We start from the raw sequence: 20301 nt of genomic DNA on the forward strand, positions 1-20301 counted from the left end.
TACTGGAGAGGATTTAGAGATGCATCAAACGTAAAGACAAAGAACTCCTGGAAGCTTTAAAGATGGGCCTCCTTGTTTTCCTAAAAGAATAGTAGGAGTGTCTTGGAATAAACAGAACAATTGGCCAGTTCACTTATACAGTTTAGCTCTGCCTATGGGGTGGGTATCTTTATGAGTAAACCCTTGTATGCAGTTTACTTAGGTTTGACTACCTTAGCTTCAAACAATCTCCCATCCTCACTCCCAGCTTAAGTGTGGGGGACCAGCACAGGCCATCACCTGGTTTTGCTGGCCGTGGGCTCCACGTCCACAGCTCATTTTGCTGATAGGGGCCTCTGCGTTGACTTCAGAATCTTAAAAAAAAAAGCCCACTTCTAAGAGAGGTCAGGGCAGTGTGGCAGAGCAGAGCAGCACCTCCTGGATCACCGATGGGACGCATCGCTCACTAGAGCCTGTGCAATACAACATGACATTATGCTTCTGTTAAAAACAAAAATCCTGGTTTCAGCTAAACTGTTGTGTAAACTGACAAAAGCACACTGTCCTGGCTGGGTCACACTTAACTACCACTAGACAAGGGCTCGACTGACAGCCCACCTTTGAAAAGGCTCCTGTGTCTGAGAACTTGTGATAGCTATTGATTCAACAAGGAAGCACAGACCACTGCTTCTGAGTCACACATAACAGCTTCTGACTTACAGCACTGTAAGATACTGATGCTAGATTGTACAGTAACAAGGAGAGGGTAGTATGGGTGGCAGGGGATCAGTGGAATGATACGGAGAAGGGTTTACCTGCTGGTCATGCAACCTACTGACCATACAACTTAGTGCATGCATCTTGCTAGCTAGTACAAAATAAAAAAAAAATTCCAACATGGAGGGATTCCTAGCAAAACCAAGCGCAGTACAACATTCACTACTGATCATCTTTACAGCTGTACAGGGGATGGTAGGAGTTATTTTATGTAGAACAAACACACAGTCGCATAAACTGATAAATCAGTCTCATGAATCCTTCTTTTTGCCAAGTTATATGTTGTTTTTTTTTAAAAACTCATTTTTACCCAAGAGTCAACACCAGCAATGAAAAAAGAGAAAAAAAAAAAGTCTTTCCCAGAGAACCAACAGCTGTTTCAGATCACATAACCAATCAAATAACCAGGAATGTACATTACACATGGGGTTACATCTACTGTAACTGCACATGCTGGTAAAATAAAGACTTTTCAAACAATGCAGAAATAATTCAGTGACTTGACAGGCAGGAGAGAGTTCATGCAAGACATTTTTAAGCTGTCATGATTACTGTCACTGCCTATTAAAAGTCCAAAAAGATATTTAGTGAAGTAAATAGTACATTGTTCTACATTATTCAGCATGCCTCAAATTGTGTTGATTTGTTTTTTTCTTGGGTGTGTGTGTGGGGGGTTGTATGTATATTTGTGTGTAAAGGGGGATAGGGAGGGTTGATTTCCACAGCTGAGAAACAGATGGCTAGCCACAACAAGGCAGTTTGGAGAGTGCTAAGAGGCAACAACTTGGAAGAGCCACTTATCACTTTGCAAGTAAGTCAAGCTTTGACTTGCTTTGTAAAAATGGGTGCCACATTTCCAGATTTATTATAATACATTTTTTCCCTGGCTGCTTTGCTTTCTTCACCCTCAATGCTATTTCTTGCTTTATTATTTGATTACACTATTGTTATAAGGGGCAAGAAATGAGTTCTGTACCAAAAGCTCTGAATCTTCTTCTCATTTAGAATCTAGACTTCAAGCAGACAGCCTTGAATTACTGGGCAAGAGGGCATGCAGCCCACTAAAGAGAACCAGTGTAAACTAAAGAGGGTCGGTATCACAAACAGGATTCTTCATAGGGTTTAAAAGACAAGAGGGTTCACTGTGGTTAACTAAAGACCCCATACAAACCTGCAAATCTGTACGAACCACCAAGCTTTGTGTTTAGAAACCTTGCAATGGCTTCCAGCTGCAATGGCACAGGCATGGGGCATTATCTGCATCCCACCACAGCCCATTATGTTTTCTATTTATAACTAGCCAAAAGCGTCTTGTATTTTCTTTTTGGAAAGAGACATTTCTCATTTAATAAAATGACAGCACAACCCTTTTAGATTTTACCCATCTGCACAACACAATACTGTATTAATGAGTTACATTTCTGCAAATTTCCAATTCTGCAACAGCAAATCTCTGGTCAACATCAAGCTTTTCCTTGCGATGAATAATGGCTATTGTATCCATAGAATGTTTGGGAACTATTGTGTCACATCACTTTCCCAACGGGAGTGCAGAAGTGGCAGCCAGCATTCCACAATGTAAACCATTGATGTCCACAAGTTCAAAGCCTGTACTAGTGAAGGCTTACTGTACATCATTATTTCATTAAAATTCTTTCAAGATTATACATGTATGACAACAGAGACAGCTAGGCAGGCTGTCAAAGATCACTGATCCCTTGGTTGCACTAACTACCAAAACATTTATCAGGCAGCTATTCATAGCTTATTATATTGTATGTATATCACTGTAAGCTTACAGTAATACTCCTGCATAAAACGTAGTACTTTTCCATTGGTCATTTTGGCTTTGTTAAGATAAGCTTTCATGGTTCAATTTCTCACTTCTAATTCTGACCAACAAAATTACCCATTCTAACAAGCTAGAATAATAAAGCTTATCAATGCAATTGCTCTCCTCGTATCTAATACTGGACACAAAACGAGTGATGAAACTAAAACTTATTTTAACTGTATTAAAGTATCATTTAAATCCATATACTTTACGGCATAAAATTACAGTTCCTAAAATCATAGCCATGCCTCTACCACCGACAAAGTAAAGCTTCAAACAGTATTAACAGGTGTTGAAAGGTCTAGTATTTCCCCCTGATGTAATCACCACTGGAGTCAGCACAGAAGCCCTTCATCAGCCAGGAGTAAGTAATAAGATAAGACATTAATCAGACGAATGTATTAAGAAATCAATTAAGCACAGTATCAGCTTGAGATCAAAACCGGTGAAGCGCAACGAACGTCTCAAATGTCTGCTAATCAAAATTTTCATGAAATGTCATTATCTGCCAGCTAAAGCAGAATTACAATCACAGCGCTGGACCATAAACAGAAAACATTAATGAAAGTGTCCTGGTTCATTATACACACGTACTGTACACTTACAGCAATGCACACAAACCACCGACTTACCATTATCATCAAGCGTTCTAACCTTATCCCTGCAGCTCATTGAAAAGAAGTCATTGACGTACAAAACCTCTGCAGTCAGAAGGATGACAAAGTTCAGAGTTCGGAACAGAAAACAAATAAAAAACGCAGTCTGACACCAGCACAGTCTCAAACTAATGGGACCGGTCCGGGTTTGCACGACTGTACCAGGATAATAAACCCTGCCCTTCCTGACCTCGTTCAAACTAAAAGCCATCTGGTTCCTCCAGAGCAAATGTCCCAAGAGCAGCAGTCTCATCCAGTGCAGGGCTGTACCACTCCCACAGGCTGGCGTGGGGGAACATTTCAGCCACAATAGTACAGTGGCTCAGCTGTGGCTACAGTCACTTTAGACACCCTGCAGCGGGACAGTGACGTTTCTATGGGAGTTTCATTGTAACCTACATGACTATCTTGAAATAAAATACCCATTGACAATCACTTAAACACACACACACACATCTGTATGAAGTCCAGCACATGTCTTTTAAAAGTAGATTTACCATACCAAATATTGCTTAGAGCCGAGTCCTTTATTTACCATGTTTATATGTAGTACCCTCCGGGTTTGTATAATAGCATATGTTTCTGTACTTATCTGCATATAATATTTATTATTATTATTATTATTATTATTATTATTATTATTATTATTATTATTATTATTATTATTATTATTATTATTATTCAGCTTTCCTGTCATTATATTGTCTGTCTGGCTCCACTTTAGAAACCCATTATGAAAATAAATTCACAATAAAAAAAGGAACAGCAGCATTCTTAAATGTCTCAATATAAACCACTGGAGCTAAAGCACGCATGCAAAGCATTGACAATCCTCCACTGCGACAGACTGCCCACGACAGAAGCTTCCTTTCTTTAAGGACGGTGTTGTTAGCCATACTATCTTGGGATTTCTTTTTCAGTGCCAAGTGGAATTAAATGGTTTTTAGAAAACAAAAAAACTGTTTACTGGTACTGAGATGGACAGACCCTTGGGAACTGTTTAAACCAGACCATTGAAATGGGGACACAAAGCTTAGGAAACAGACTGTCATGGTAAAAGAGGATGAAATAAACCAAATGAGTAGAAACTTTCAATCAAATTGACTGTGGACTGAACTGCAGTCTGTTTTCCTACTTGATAGTTTCTGTGCTGCCCACCAGTTCACCTTGAATCCGTTGACAGCATTATCACAGTAATATCAGCATTGGCAACATTAGCACTGCTTGTATTTTTCTTGTGCAGGCGATCTTTTGTCTATGCTTCTTCCTCCCTCGTCCAGCTCGTCTGCGTTTGTGGGTTTAGAGCTTTTAACCTCCTCTCAGAGACAGGACAGACTAATGCCAGTGCATCACCCAACTAATGCCCGTTACATGCACTACGCTACCCATATCTGACTTCAACAAAACATTTGACGTGAAACTGAGCTATTGCACAGGAAGCGATGCCTTACTAGGAAGTAGGATCCATTTTTATTTTGATAGCGTGGTCATTCGAAGCCAGTGTTAATAAGGCTAATAACAGCTGTGAAAACGGACACTCAAATCTTGGTGTGCACTCCTTGGGTGCTTTTCAACTCAGCCAGGAGGATGCAACAGAATTCAGTCCATTATTAACCATATGGAGCCTTTTTTCTCCTTGCTGCAGAAGTCCTTAACTGTGACCTTGTGTTGCCGAGATTAGTGTACAGCATGGTGTAGTCCAGCTGTGACGTGCGGTCGAACAAGAACAATCAATACGGCACAGCCAGACGGCTCCAGAGGCTGTCTGTTCTCTCCTGCTTATATTGGTCTTGTACTGTTTGCAGGGAGTGGACCAACATTCAGCTCCCACTAACAAGGTAAAGCAGCTACTTAGGCAGAGGTCAGGTCATATTTAAAGCTCATGAAGAGGAAAAGGGCTACAAAGCAAATCACTCATACACTATTACACTGCTAACCGCACTGCACTGGTGCTGGTGTCAGATCAATTCTTGCATGCCCTTGTTTGCCAGTGCCTGCATGCATCCAGCATGTTCCTGTAAGCAGCAGTGGGAAGTGTGGTTTGATCACTGCTTGTGGTCATGCAACCTGCTCCGTGAACAACCCTTCCCATCTCAGTTTCAAGACGTTGTTTTCTGTATCATTTAGTGAAGCACTCACTCATAGCATTTAAAAGACATTAGACAAGCTTTAACAGATACAAGTAACTGCAGCTGCACAGTACAATCCTTACTATCAAAACCAGTTTGTATATCCGATTCCTGAAACAAAACGTACTCTTAGTCAATCAAGCTGTTCAATATTTGGAGATCTCCAGTGTTCTCGAGGCTGCTCATCTCAATGAGTACAGTGTACACAGTACACAAAGCGTGTGACAGGTCCACCGAGTCTGCACATGTTTTACATTCTCTCGCCCAACAGAGTGGGCCTGCACCATGTCAAGCAGAGTTCTGCAGTGTGACAGGTGTGACATTCTGCAGACACTGCCTGGATTCAGAAACAGGCCTGTTGACTTACACAGTCTTTGATTTGCTTCACAAAGGAGGAGAGAAACAGCAGCTCGGGCATTTCAGGAATGTGGCTATAGTAGCTGTGAAAGGAGACAACTGACAGCCGTGCAGGAAAATCTCACACCTGACAACTGTGTACTTGAACCTGCCATTCCTGCCCAGCTGTCCCTTTTCCTCAGGTTCGACGTGTGTGTGTATTTGTGTGTGCATGTGTGTGTGTGTGCAGCGAGAGGGAGGGTTTTATAAGTGTCACTGCTTTACTTGCATGTGACAGGGGTACAGTAATCCTCCTTAGGGTTCACTTTCTATATTCAACTGACATATACAGCGGATGACTGCCAGCCTTAAGTATTCAAGATTTTTACCTTTTTTGTTTAAATAGACAAAAATACTCTGTTACAGATGTTGGAATTCAAAGTTTTGAATAGGATAAACCGTGGCAGTACCTTGATCTGTCCCTGATTAGATCAGTTGAATAGGCCCCCAAGTATCGCATCTGCACTCCTGTACAGCACATTTCTGAGTGTGATTGTAAAGCATGTGAGAAAAGCAAATATTTGCAGATGTGTAGCAGATTAACTTGGCCACGCTTTCATGTCAGCGTTGCCCCTGTAAAACAGAGAACTCAACCGGCTAGTGTGTCCCTGTTAGCTGTAACCTTCAGCCACGCGCTTAGCGGGAAAAGGTCACTTCCAATAGTAATCATATAAACAAGCAGCTGGTTAATGATAGTGTAGAGCACCATGGCGAATGTGGCAATAAATGTAATTAAACCCGATAAACTCGACGTGTGCTTATCTGCAAGTGTGTATTACGCTGACATATCTCAATTGCCATTCTAAATCTGATGCAGTTGAGTGTAGAAAGAGGACATCACGTTATGGCTGGACATGAACTTCACAGCATGGAGCTCTATGCAGTAGGCTTGACATGAATCCCTTTTTTAAATGCTCAAGCTTCTTGTACACCACTTATAACTTTATTAGATCTGATTTCCACAGCTGGCCACTGTGACTCAGAAAACAAAACCCAAGGCTTGCTAGCAAGCAGTCTTCTGTTTATAAAGAAAAGGCACTGGCAGCACTGGTCAGTTTAATTTGATGCCTTCCCGACCAAGTAAAAACAATACAAACAAATGGACCAGAAGTTGATAAAGGGTGTGGAACAGTTCAGAAATCCTAAATTGTTGTTAGTGTCAGCTCTCTGCAGTCCAGACCCAAACATTAACTGTATACATAGTTTGTAAACATGGAAGAACTTGTGTCACTGTATTTTTGTTTTTATTTAAAATTATATATATATATATATATATATATATATATATATATATATATATAAAATTTTTAAATATAGTTTGGAAAAAGTGGTTTTGGTTTTGTGGAAACTCCGGTCCAAATACAACTTATTTTGTCAACAGGAATCTGTGTGCAATAACTTTGCTACGTTATCCCACACATTACAAGTCAATTAAATGACATGTGTACACTCTCCTGACTGGACATGTAAAAACAGACAATGAAGATTAACTGGAACTACAGTACATGACTATTTATAGGGCTCAGCAAAGGAGTTTTTCACAATAAGGTTCAATTAAGCAAGCTAACTTTGGGTAAGCTTATATCTAATTGGCTCTTGATTAGTGTTGGGTCTGGACTGTTTTTGTCATGGACACGCAGTGTGTGTGTGGTTTTGTTTTGACAATTTCCAGCTCATGCAATTGCCTACTGCAAACATGTTATTCTTTTATGAAGTGCTAGCAAAGATTTTGGTTTCTTTCGGTTCAAGCCAGCATTGCAGGCAGCTCTTACTGCTCTTTGTGCAGTAGCTCTTCTGGAAAGATGAGATAATTATTTGAGTTCTAATTAGGTATTTGTCCCTAGTTGAGAAACACCCAATTTTCTCATGGCTTTAACCACATTTCCATATTTATTCCTATAATTCAAATAATGTTGTTTTTTTATGACATCCTTTGTAGTTCCTTCGTTTTTCCAGTAAGTTGTATGGGAATTTCCACTTGGGAACCAACCAGTTCAGGAGGTCTGTTACTGAATAATCTGTCATCGAAATTGCCACACGATATTTATTTTACGCTCCTATTGAAATTCCAGCAGAGGATGGGTCTGGGCTCCTCCGAGGTCACAACCCCAACCTCCCTTTTACTTCTGAACAGCATGGTCAGGAAATTGCTTCGCTCAATACTTCCCCTTCTTGTTGTGCAGAAATGTCATTTCTTAATATCTTCACTGGCAAACCATCACTCCTGCAAACGTACAGAGTAAACAAACAAGTCTGTGCCAGGGGTGGGGTGTGGGGGTTGAGATACGACTGGAATAAGCCCCCCCCACAAAATATTCCCAATTGTTCTGATATTTGTATTTGCACAACACAGGTAAATCAACTGGAGAATCGCCACTTACTTTTAACTGGGAATGTTAGCCAGGAGAAAGAGTTTTTTCTCCTAAACACCGCAGTGCATGATCCAGTGCATGCTCCCTCCTGCCACAATGCTAAATCTCTGACTGAAAGGAGTGCCATGTTGCAGGAACTGAAAACCAGCTTTGTTGCAGAAGGGAGCGTGATCTGGATGCACTGCATTGTCCAGATGCTGCATGATGAAAAGTTTCAAGATATTCTGCTATATGTTTGAGGATAGAACAACAGGAGGCACACGGTGTTCTTTAACACCTCAATAAGGGAACATCATTAATACAGGGGTTAGCCTGAAGAAATTCAGCAGGACTCCCCTTGCCATGCTGTAAAGTACTATGGGGGAAAGAATAACTTGGACATATTAGCATTGTCCATTTCTAAAGGATGTACTAATTGGATATGGGTATTTCAAGTCAGCGGAAGACACCATCTGTGGTAAATTTAATAATATATATATATATATATATATATAATATATATATATATATATATAGCAGCCCCGGGGTGGGGAGCAGGGGGGTGGGAAATTACACCCAACGTGTCTGTTGCACACAATCGACACTAACACTCCCCTCTACTGAGTTCTAGATTAATATCTACTAATTATATATATATATATTATATCTATATATATATATTATATATATATATATATATATATATATCTATATAATCTGTGTGTGTGTGAAATCACACCGAGTCATAGCGGCAATTCTTTTGACAGGGAAAAAAAAAATGCAAACATACAGACCAACATTAAATTAAACCAACGTGCTTTGACACAGCATTACTATAGCACTGGTGGATAAGGGCGTTCAAAACCTCTGCAGTTACACATACAGTCTTTCTGAATAAAAGACGCACAGCACTGAAAACACATTTTTACATTCTCACACAATCTTTCTCACTAAAAGGCACACACTAATGAAAACATGTTGCATAGCTTGGTTGAAAAAAGAGAATAAAACCAGTTGAACTTGAAGTGAAGTTGAAGGCTGAACTTGAAGTGTGTGTACAGTGTGGCACTGGGGCTGTGGGTCACATCTCTTAAATTTTCCACATGTTTAATGCATTCTGTTTTTTGAGTACTCAGTCTGTTCAACATCTGCATGTGGGCAGGCTGAATTAAACTAAAGGCTGCTGAAAAATTTCCCCAGATGTATTCACAGTTTTATTATGGACCCCAGAAAAGCAGTTCAGATTGTAAGACATGGGTAAATACACTATTTAAATGCATAGTTCTTTCCATAAGCTTGTGGTGTGGACTTTTACTTCACAAACCAATGGAATCAGCCTGCTTGCCTTAGTGCTTCTGTGTTAGATATTGTGGTTTTTAAACCATGTTGAACACATAAGAGACTGATATTAATGAACCTGACTCTCTGAATGCTGTATGCGGCAGCATATTCACAGCAGAGATGCACAGTGTGTAGCTTCGGAACTAAACACATTGAAGGGACAGATTAGGATGTGCTACTGGGAGAATTCTGGACCACTAGTCAATCTGGCTCAGTATTGCTCTTAAGCAAGAATTAAACAAAGTGGGGGGAATAGGAGCATGACTTGGCAAGGGTGTAAGCTGAAGCAGTGGCATGGACAGCAATGTGCAAAGAGCTCTTCAAGAGGTTAACAGCGTTCAGTTCAGGAATGCAATGTTCTGTGCAGCGGAAAGGAAAGCTATCCCTCCTAACCCTATTTTTAACTACGTGTACACACAATGCAAGCAGTATTTCAGATCCTTTTCCAGTAACCCTCTAACTTCCTCGGAGAAGGCCTCATTGTGGAGAGCTGCTTGGGTCACTACTGTGGTTCTGCTGTATATGAATTGTGCAGAGCTGGTCAAACTGCTAGGAATCTGAATTATTTCCAACCATATTTTTAAAAGGGATTTAAAAGAAAACAGGGTCTGCTTAGCTGGCAGATCTCAATAATAAATAAAGCAGCTGTTTAAGTCATTATAAGAAGTGGAATAACATATAGCAGAACAATGTATGAGGCTCTTTAGTGTGTGTTTGTCTTTAAAAGAGAAGTAAATTGACAGGTTTGGAATTTTTTAGTATTTCATATTAAATACCCACCACAGTTTAGAAGAACTGTGTCTACTCCAAGGTCTGTACAGATATGTATAGCAGACACGGTACATGCATTACACACTGGAGGTTTGGGGATTTTTTTGTCTCAAGGGTGTTGCAGAACAAATTAAAAAGAGAACAGCCACTGCAAACGCAAGGTGGGCACCTGAGCCCACACAGGAACCCTAACAACAACCCAGCGTCTCCTCTGAGCTTGCTTTTGAATCACATGCAGTATCAGCTGGCATAAGGTACTGCCTACAGGGCCCGCGTAAGGCTTTAACATTTCAACACAATGACGAAGAATTCCAGAGCAACAGGTGGATAATCCCCCAAAACCCGGACACGCCTTCACCCCCGAGAGGAGGCTGAACAAATCCTTGAGTGACTTTTTAATTTAGCTCCAAACACCTGAGTACAAGGCCTGACCACAGGGATCTTTACGCAGTTTAACTGAAGTTCTAAAAGCAGGTTCCAAAACAGCACAGCAATCATGAACGGGAAACAAGGGGTTGATCTACAGTACTGTAGAGGATCACGTTTCTGAATCACTTTGCAAGGGGACCCTGTGAAACGTTCATCAAAAATAATTCACACAGAAGAAGGCGCCTGCCAAAACGTCAGTCTACTTGGCTCTTATAGTTTTACCTCATGTAATTGCATTCAATTTGTTGTCACTTCTTATACATAACTGAATCGTGTGGAAGGTACAGTAGGGTACTTTCAGATCTCTGATTATATTAAAAAAAAAAAAAAAAAAAAAAAAAAAAAAAAAGGTTAAAAGTGTTTTGTTATTGGGAAAGTACCGAGGCCAGTTAGCAAGGTTACACTGTTCCAGTTTTTGCAGGATCCTGAACACATGGAATGTGGTGAAGCGAGAGCAAGGACCCTGACTTGCGTAAAAATGGAACGCCAAGGGTCATTTAGCAAATACGTTACCCATTAAAACCTGGCACGTTTACGGGAATTTCAGATAAACCATCTGGGGAGGTCACAGCAGGACCAAAAAGGACGTTTCACGTTCAAGTCACGCAGCTGATCTGATCATGAGTGTTAGCAGCATCTACTGGGTTGACCACCCTCCTCCAGCAAACACAACATTCAGAACAGCGCTTTACTAACAGAATGATGCGCTTACTCCAGCTACAACAGGCTCAGAATGATGTGTATGTGCCATGCTAACAATAACACATCTACAGCCCTCACATGCAAATTACAGGCTAAGTGCTCTCCAATGCCCGCGTACTGCACACTATAAAACTCCCACTGCATATTTGAAAGATCCACAGAAGGCGGGACAGTAGGCTAGCTGTGAGTACCGAGCCCCAGCAATGAGTTTAGAACACCACCAATCTAGTTAATGAAAAACCTGAGACACCAGCCTCTTTCTGTGCAAAACACAATGAAAGCATTGTGACGAATCATTAACCACGTCCCCCGTCCCTACTGGAATCCAACTCATTCCCTCGGCAGGGAGTAGTAGTGGAGATGGTAAAGTATTCAAGCCAAGTGCAAAGGTTAGCGCAAATAGAAAGAGAAATTAAACTTGTCAGTCGGTAATAGCCTCCATCCAGCAACAGCATGGGCATTGTAATTAAAAATACTAAATAAATAATAAATAAATAAATAAATAAATAATCACCTGTAGTTTTCGTAGTTGAATACATTGTATATGTTTTAACAATAAAGGAAAACATATAAAACAATTGAAATAGGAAATGTAGTCACAGCTGCTAGGTGCTCTAAAATTTAGTCAAAGATATACAGTGGTGCAGTACATTGCAGGACAAATGTTGCTTCTTATTACATAACATATAAACACTTTTCAGTGAAACATCTGTCTACATGTACTCTAGTGCTGCTTTATTTTTACTTATATAAATCATAGAAACAAGGAAACCACTAATCCTAATTTATAAAAATAAAACAGTTAACTAAAAAAAAAAAAAAAAAAAAAAACAGCACAAAACAATTGTCAGGAATGCAGGGAAGACCCTGGTCCATGCGATAATTATCCATTTCCACAATTTACTGCACTGACGATGGCCTAAACAAAATTCATTATTGACCCTTTCTGTCCTGGCGAGACCGCAAGGTCCCTTAGTGCCGTATGTGAACATATGCCATTGGAAATCACATTAGAACCTCACGGTACTCCTAGTGTCTCACAAATTCGGTAAAAAACTCCCACATTCATTGATGACTCAAGAGTTACTACCTACTGTATATAAAAAGAGAAGCATGTATATTTTACCTTGAGACAAGGTCAATGCTCTTTGTATTTTCTTCATGTGCACTTCTTTTACTATAAAAAATGTTCCGTAAAGTTTTAAAAAACAAACAAAAAATAAAGGCTCTAAAATCTTCTCTTGATAATATCTTTTTTCCCCCTGAGGTTCCTACTGCCAGCTAAGCTTGTCTATACTCTTAGCTGTTGTCACACGCTCTTGTCAATGGTCCTGCTGAACTAAGAGGCAGGTAACCTGCATGGTGCTTGAAACACTGGCTCTACTCCACCCCCTTCCAGTCAACAGGACAGCCAATCAGATCGGCCTCCAAACCAGATGTCGCTCCCTGTGGAATGTTTGAAGCACACAACACAGGGGAAGCGGCTGCACACAGGTTCACTGTGAGCAGTTCCTGTGAGCTCTGATCCCTCCAGACTCCCCACAGCACGGGCTTGTACGGCACTGAGGTAGTAATTATCTTCTAATACAGCTATTACACCGAGTTCATGCGGTAAGGGTCATCCGTGTGGTGGAACAGGCTGGCAATTCTTTCACGACTGTTTTCCCTGGCTGTCATGTTGTTTATCGGGCTGCAGTCCCTGTGAATTGAATTATGCACAATCCCTGCTGGCCAGGGCTTGTGGGCCTCTTCAGAAAGAGTCCATGCGAAATTCAGCCCTCAAAACTAACAATGTCAACGGGGGGCATCTTTCATTTGCTGCAGAAGTAACTCGAAGTTTCCTTTAACCTTCCCTGTGAACCTGGGGCATACGTCAAGGCATCTCAATATTCCTTGTTGAAGATTATATTTGTCTTTACGTATTGGTTTCTCTGTTCATTAGGAAACACCAGGAACTGTGTGGAAGAACATTGGCCTTTCCCTGGTACATCTTCCGTAAGATAATAAAATAAATAAAAGTCGCTTGGCCTCTTTTTGTCTACCTCCACCCAGCTGCAAAACTGACACTAGACAGGAATGATAAAGCAACACAGTTGGGCTACCCTGAGTAAACATGGCGAGTAAAGACAGCAGGGCCCCAGTTATATTTGAGTATCACACAGTACACCAGAGCCCATGCACTGCACTGGGGGAACATGTCTGTAGGCGATGTCAAGCTGTCACAGCATTCCTTCAGAGGAAGACTCCTCTTCAGTGTTTGATGGAAATACAAATGCATCTACTGTGCATTAGTGCCAGTATTCAAAAAGTCATGGAGTGAGATTATAATTCTTTGGTTTGAATCACTACTGTATCTTATTTTTTGCATCATAACGTGTGACTATTTACAGGGGTATAATCATACGGTACAACACCTGCAAGATTCAACTTGCACAGGGTTGCATGTGGCTCATTTGGAGACACTCGGTAACAAAGGACAGCACACGTGCCCGGGTTCTATAGGTGGGCATGGAAAAGAAATGGAAATTACATGTTATTAAATCGTAAAAGTGTGCACTGTCAACAACGAATTCTTAACTTAGATGGGAAAAAAAGAAACATTGTTTCATTAAATGTTTGTCATGCCTGGAATGCGGGCGGGCAGGCGGTAATGAGATGTTGTCGGGGGTACAGGGACCCGTGAGGGGTCACACAATCAATAGGGGGCTCAAAGTAGCTCTCAGCTTACAGCTATCACTCCCAGAGCTTTGTACATGTGTACAAAATGTAGAGCAGTGCTGTTTAACACATCAAACCCACAAAGAAGACGTGCAATCCACACAGACCAGCCCATGCAATTAAAAAGTCAAACGAATAGTGAGAGATTGGGTGATTAAACCCTTGTGACGGAGAGCGAATGAATCCGAATCAAAAATCTCCCTCTCGACCAGTGAGGGCACTGTACAACAGGAGCTGCGGGCTTCCTACTGAATGGTTGGGCAGTTCATCCTGGGGACAGTCGGGAGCCGGCCATTCAGGAAGAGAGCGGCGTTACGGTACCCGGAGTCATCGCTCTAGTACGGTGAGCGAAGTTTCAGTCATGAATTGGAGGAGACGTGATTGAACTAGCTATCGGAGGGGGCGGGGCTTAGGGTACTTTAGGGGGACGTGACGCCGTAACCGGCTCCTTTGTTGTGGTTAATGGGAGGAGACAAGGACGGAATCTTGAATGAAGTGTGGGTTCATTGAGGAGTATTGTGTTTGTTTTGCCAGACGGCTGATACGAAGCTGGAGCTGCAGCGAGAAGCCCGGACCTGAACGCGCACGAGCACCAGCACTCAGAGCACCGCACCTGCACCAGAGCACCCAGTTTGGAGACGTGTTTTTGTGTTTATTATTTCAGGACTGCAACCCCTTTGTTTTGTAGCTGGTAATACCCATTGCTGGGTAGAACCAGCTTTATTATTTTGGGTCCAGTTTTCACTGGCAATACCCATTGCTGGGTAGAGCCAGCTTTATTATTTGAAACCCGGTTTAAAAAGGGCATTAAAAGAAACCTGACCGGTAGACTTTGTGTTTGTCCTTTGTTGGAGCACCTCAACTCACCTGTACACCGGAGCACTACAAACCACTTTGCCACAACCCTACAGCGCAAAGACAACGGCTTTGTGTTTAATAAGCAATGCTCAGTGCGCTGAAATGAACTATTCAAGTAACAACAAAGCAATTCCTGAAGTAATCGGATGGCAAATATCATAATTTAGGTTAACCGTTTAGTTACTAAACTGAAACTGAAACTAAACCTGGCTAATTCCAGACCATGCAAAAAGAGACCCAGACAAATAAGATGAATCATTCAGACCTGCACAAGTACAAAGATTGGGTATTGCCACAGTACCCACTTCCATCAAGCTGTCTGTTTCTCCCAGCCCCTGATGGTGTGATGTAGCGTCTTTATTAAATCAGGAGAACCTCAGCGATTGAAAGCATCACTGGGGTCACAGTTCATTGTGGGTTTTTGAGAAACTGCACGAACAAAAAAAAACAATGAATTGACAAACCATTGCCATGTCACTGTCACACATACTGAAATACACACGTCTGAAGAGACACCTCACTGAAAGAGAAAGTGAAAGCATTCTGCACTTCTACTCAACGAACAACGCTTACTCTGTTCCTTTTAAAATGACTCGGTGATGAAAAAGAACTGTATTCACACCACACCGCTCAGCAACAGGGAACTTCCTTAGTAACAGGACCTGTGAAAGCTGTGGAAATAAATAGAGGCACTGTTTATAGGACAAGTGAAAGCCAGCCGCCTTGTTAACGCAAGGCAAGATAAAGTTGTTGTGTCTGAGGCGGTACAAAACACACAAGGTTTTAGCATCTGAATTTCATAGGCCTTCTTGCAAGGGTCAACTCCCTGCTATCCAAGAAATCTGCAATCACCGTGGGCAGAGTGGCCTTTTTGAATAGCTCAGTAACTGGAATGCACTGGTCTATACTGGTTTAATGGTTTGAAATACCCTACAACGCACTGGCTAAGAGTGAAGCTGGGTACAGGTTGCCACACTACAGGTTTTGTTTGATGCACTTTTGCTATCTTTTGCTCCAAGAAGCTGTAAGAAGATGCATAAGGTTTAAATTCAATTAAATTAAAAAAAAAAAAAAAAAAAAAATACCTGAAATGACTGATTAAAAATAGTCGCACCAGTGAGATGAGAAAGACCTGTCAGTTGATGCCGGGAATTGGTCTTGCTGGGAGTGTCCTGAGGGCAGGAGAATAACCATCTGTTTAATCTCCCGGCATTTATTAAAAATATGACTCAGGTTGCAGCCACAAGCTCTTCAGAGAGACTGTTGCCAACACTTGAAACAATTATGTGGCAAAGGTTGCTTTCCAGACAACTTGAGGGCTTGACTCTGAATCTGCTTCCCTTTCCACTGATTCTGACAGAAGCAGTTTTAGGCTCCCTGAAGAATGTTATAGCTCTATACACAACGAGTACAGTTCACCTTTGCGGAAAATGTGAGTCTCAAGCTGAAAATAAGAAAAAAACTTGAACGGAAAACATGCCTAAAGGCTAGCTCTGTAATCCTGAACCAAAGTGAAGCTGCTGTGAAAAGCACTCTCTCGATCCTTCATCCATATGTTGAGTTTTATTCACGTCTCACTCCTCACAAAACACTCACTCACACAGAGCTGCCGCTGACAACAGGCAAGACTGATCAAATTTGCCTAAAAACACACAAACAAGTTGACCCCTATTTATCAAATCGGATTATTGAATTTGCCAAAGGAAAACACATCAGTAGTTGTTAAGAAACTAGTTAAGAAAAATAAACCTTATCTTATTAGTCTCGTAGCGCTGCAGCCAGAACAGGCTTTGGTAACTTCTATTTTAGGAAGCATACACCCCCAGCCAGTGACTCACATTGCAAAACCGTTAGCCCAGCTGCCCCTGGTTACACCATCTCTTTCACAGCCTGAACAGAATGCCTTTTACACTGTGCCCTGTACGGCACTTACAAATTTGAAAAATGCCCCAAGCACATCAGCTCAGGACTGCAGACAGGCTTGTGCACTTGAATGGGCAAAATGAACAGTGCTCCAGGTCATGGAAGAATGAATCTTTCCTTCGTCTCGTTGGAAAAATAATAAAGGAAAAACACCGTCACCCAACAGGAGCAAAAGTGATTTTTTTATTGCCGTGGGTGGGAAGTCTGTTGTGTAATTAGACTGGCTACAGGGCAGCTCTGTCATAAAAGTGAATGAATCACTGGGGTTCAGCTACCTATCAATAGGGTCATTGAGCCGGGCCACACATCGCTGGGTATTAATAGTTCAGAACAAATAACTGGGGAATGGCTGCCAGCTTGTGAATCTGAAACTGACACTGCAAAAAAACAAGCAGGGCAGTGTGGGGAGCGGAGCCTGGCCACTGCCAACTCCCAACTCTCAACACCCTACTCCCAACGCCCTACTCCCAACGCCCTTTTAGGGCGGTCGAGAAAGCGCTCCCCCACCCCGCTCCCTCCCTCCCTCCCTCCCTCCCTCCCCTCCCTTTCAAAGAGTTCCAGACTTTTGTGGGACACTTGAGGAAACTGTTGCAGACACACAGGCATCTATTACACTCTGGAACAGGGAACACCAACACAGGCTCGACTGACCCACGGAACAGGCTAAACGCTGCAGTGTGTAACCAGTTTAAACCTCGGCAGGAAAGGGTTTTTTGTTTGTTGTTTGTTTGTTTTGTTTTTTTGTTTATGGGTGTACATTGGAGTCGACTTTAATGATCTAAACAGTCACTGATCTAAATACTGCCCTATTCAAGTCTCTATTGACCCATCTGGTGTTTTCACATGTATTACCTCGCCAGTTACAATACACATACGGTGACTGGAGGACAAAGCACATGAATAAAGGGGTGTTAAGATCAGCAGCGGTTTAAACAGAGTGGTCTGTTAATCGCTGGATTGAAAGTCATTAGCCAATGAAAAATGTCCATCTCCATTATGCACTAACAAGGCAAGGCGCAAAGCATTAACAACTTCTAATTTGTTAAAGATCATTGTTTACATATACAGTACAAGAAACATAATAATAATAATAATAATAATAATAATAATAATAATAATAATTATTATTATTATTATTATTATTATATTATTATTATTATTATTATTATTATAGCAGCAGCACTGGGTGCTTGCTAATACTGCCCTCTTGTGGTATCAACCAGCAATTAATATTTTACAATACTCGTATCAGTAAGTTTATTTTTTATTTATTTTATTACTATCAAGCACTACATGTTTCAACTTTATAAAAAGCTATTTTAAAGACGTGGCGTATATTTAAACAGTTCTATACACAGCGTTTAAAATGAACACACAGCGCGTCTCTGTGTCCGTATCCCTGCATACGATGCTGCTCAGTCATTCCGTTCCTTGTCGAAGCATGCAAGTACACTAGTCTAGTTTGAAGCGTACAGCTTGGCTAACCATCCCAACAGTACGCTCAAAGGTATCCCGATCACATAAGTAAATCGTTTTAATTGAAATAACTTACGCGCTATCTGAGCTTAATCATCCTTAAGGAGGGTGCATCGTTATTGCGCACAGCGGATATCCGTGGGAGAGCCATGATTTCATTTAAGTTTTTAAAAACTTTGATTCTATGAAACCCGCAAAGCCACACTGTGTGACTAGTATATTCCTATGCGTGCATCTCCCATTCTGCCATCAGCATACTCACCTAAATAACCCTAGCCCTGCGAAGCACTAACGTTGAGATAATACAGGCTTCCAGCATACGACATGACAACCGATAAATAAAACAGCAGTTAAGAACATAAGAACATAAGAACATAAGAAAGTTTAAACGAGAGGAGGCTGGAAATTGCGTTTCCGTGTAGTTTTAATAAAGGTTTGCCATTTTATTGTCAAAAAACACGAGGTCAAATATTAATAATGCACAGTTTTAATAATGGCATTCAACAAATGAACAACATATTTCGATTACATATACATCTAACAGAGTATTACAATGCACCATGTACATATTAAGCCATTGCAAATCGTACTTAAAATATATTGTTAAATTCTAAACATTGCTAAAAGAACACTGACAGGCATTTTCCACTTTTCACGATTTGTGCTGCATCCGTTTTCTGCACACGTCCGCAGCAGCAGGGCAGTACAGCACAGTACAGCATGTATTAAGCGAAATTATACTAGCTTTCCTTCTCACACGCAGGCTGTCACGACTGTGTAGCGGATCTCACGATAAAAACACACACATTTCCACTAGTTTCCTTACCTGCAATCTGCCGGTGGTTTAACTTTCTCCTAAATATCCCAAGTGCTTTGTAAGTTGAATCTCTGAGATGGACAGTAAATGATCTTGGCCGAAGCGTTTCCCAGTTCCTGCGGTCCATGATTTAAAAGTTCTACCAAACTTTTCTTCCCTGCTCTTCTCTAAGCTCAGCGCAGCGCTCTCCATACACGGGGCTAGTGTCAGTCACAACACTCATGATCGCTTGTAATCTTGAAAAACTCACTTAAACATTGCTCACTTGTTCCAATAATAAGAAGTAAATTAATTTCTCAGTATTTGTATCGTTCTTTCCCCGAGTATAGTGCAAAACCAAAACTCGACTTCTATTCTAACGCGCTTCCTCTGCACACACACCGCGGTTTGAATCCAGCAGCTTTGCCTTCACACTAATCGCAGCGGCTTGTGGGATTTTGAGTTTTTCCCGTCTTACACCACGTCCTTTATTTCCATCATCGGAACACAGTACAGTCCTTTATTGAATCATTTTTTGTAAGTGTTGGTAGTCCCTGTTAGCCTATAATAGCCTTTGATAATATCATTGATAGGATTGAATTGGGTTATGTTGATTCTGCTGTTATGTATACTGTTTGGTGAAATAAATAAATAGATAGATGTTTATATATATATAGTTGTTTATTAATTAATTCATTTGAGTTAGCTATTGTATTGTTTTTTAAACTGATTTTCATACAGAAAATGAATGAGTTCATTACTACGATACAATTTTTTTTCTTGCTAATGATCAGTTTATATATTCTCCTAATTGTTGTATATTTTTCCTTCATAGTTTTCAATATCTTTAACATAATAATAATAATAATAATAATAATAATAATAATAATAATAATAATAATAATAATAATAATAATAATAATAGGGGAAGCAGCAAAGAGGTAATTAGTGGACCAATCAGACTAATTTTATAACACATATACTGTTGTTTGAATATTTGAAATGTAAGTTTAAAAACAGTTTTTAAAAGGTATTACGATAGGATATGGTGTCTTGAAGAGGATAGGGCCGTAACATTGATTTAGTTTAGTTTAGTTTATTAATGTTGGGTCAAGGCCAGCACAAGTACATCCCAGCAGTGCAGAACTAATACAAAGAGGAACTG

The 20301-nt window shown here is 40.8% G+C and overlaps 1 protein-coding gene across 5 annotated transcripts in view; it reads right to left on the bottom strand.

The window, feature by feature from the left end:
- The window catches only part of LOC121295505 (stAR-related lipid transfer protein 13-like), a 57846-nt gene that overhangs the window by 17990 nt on the left and 19555 nt on the right, over window positions 1-20301 (bottom strand). Inside the window, exon 1 of one of the 5 annotated variants that reach the window (XM_041220199.1) lies at window positions 19167-19756. The exons of 3 other annotated variants lie outside the window; for them this stretch is intronic. In XM_041220199.1, the coding sequence (XP_041076133.1) occupies window positions 19167-19284 (118 nt within the window). In that variant the 5' untranslated portion in view covers window positions 19285-19756. Of the gene's footprint in view, window positions 1-12491; window positions 12639-19166; window positions 19757-20301 lie in introns of those variants that run through there. One more of the 5 variants, XM_041220201.1, reaches the window with a different exon arrangement.

This window comes from Polyodon spathula, chromosome 20, assembly GCF_017654505.1.
Source record: "Polyodon spathula isolate WHYD16114869_AA chromosome 20, ASM1765450v1, whole genome shotgun sequence".
NCBI lineage: Eukaryota > Metazoa > Chordata > Actinopteri > Acipenseriformes > Polyodontidae > Polyodon > Polyodon spathula.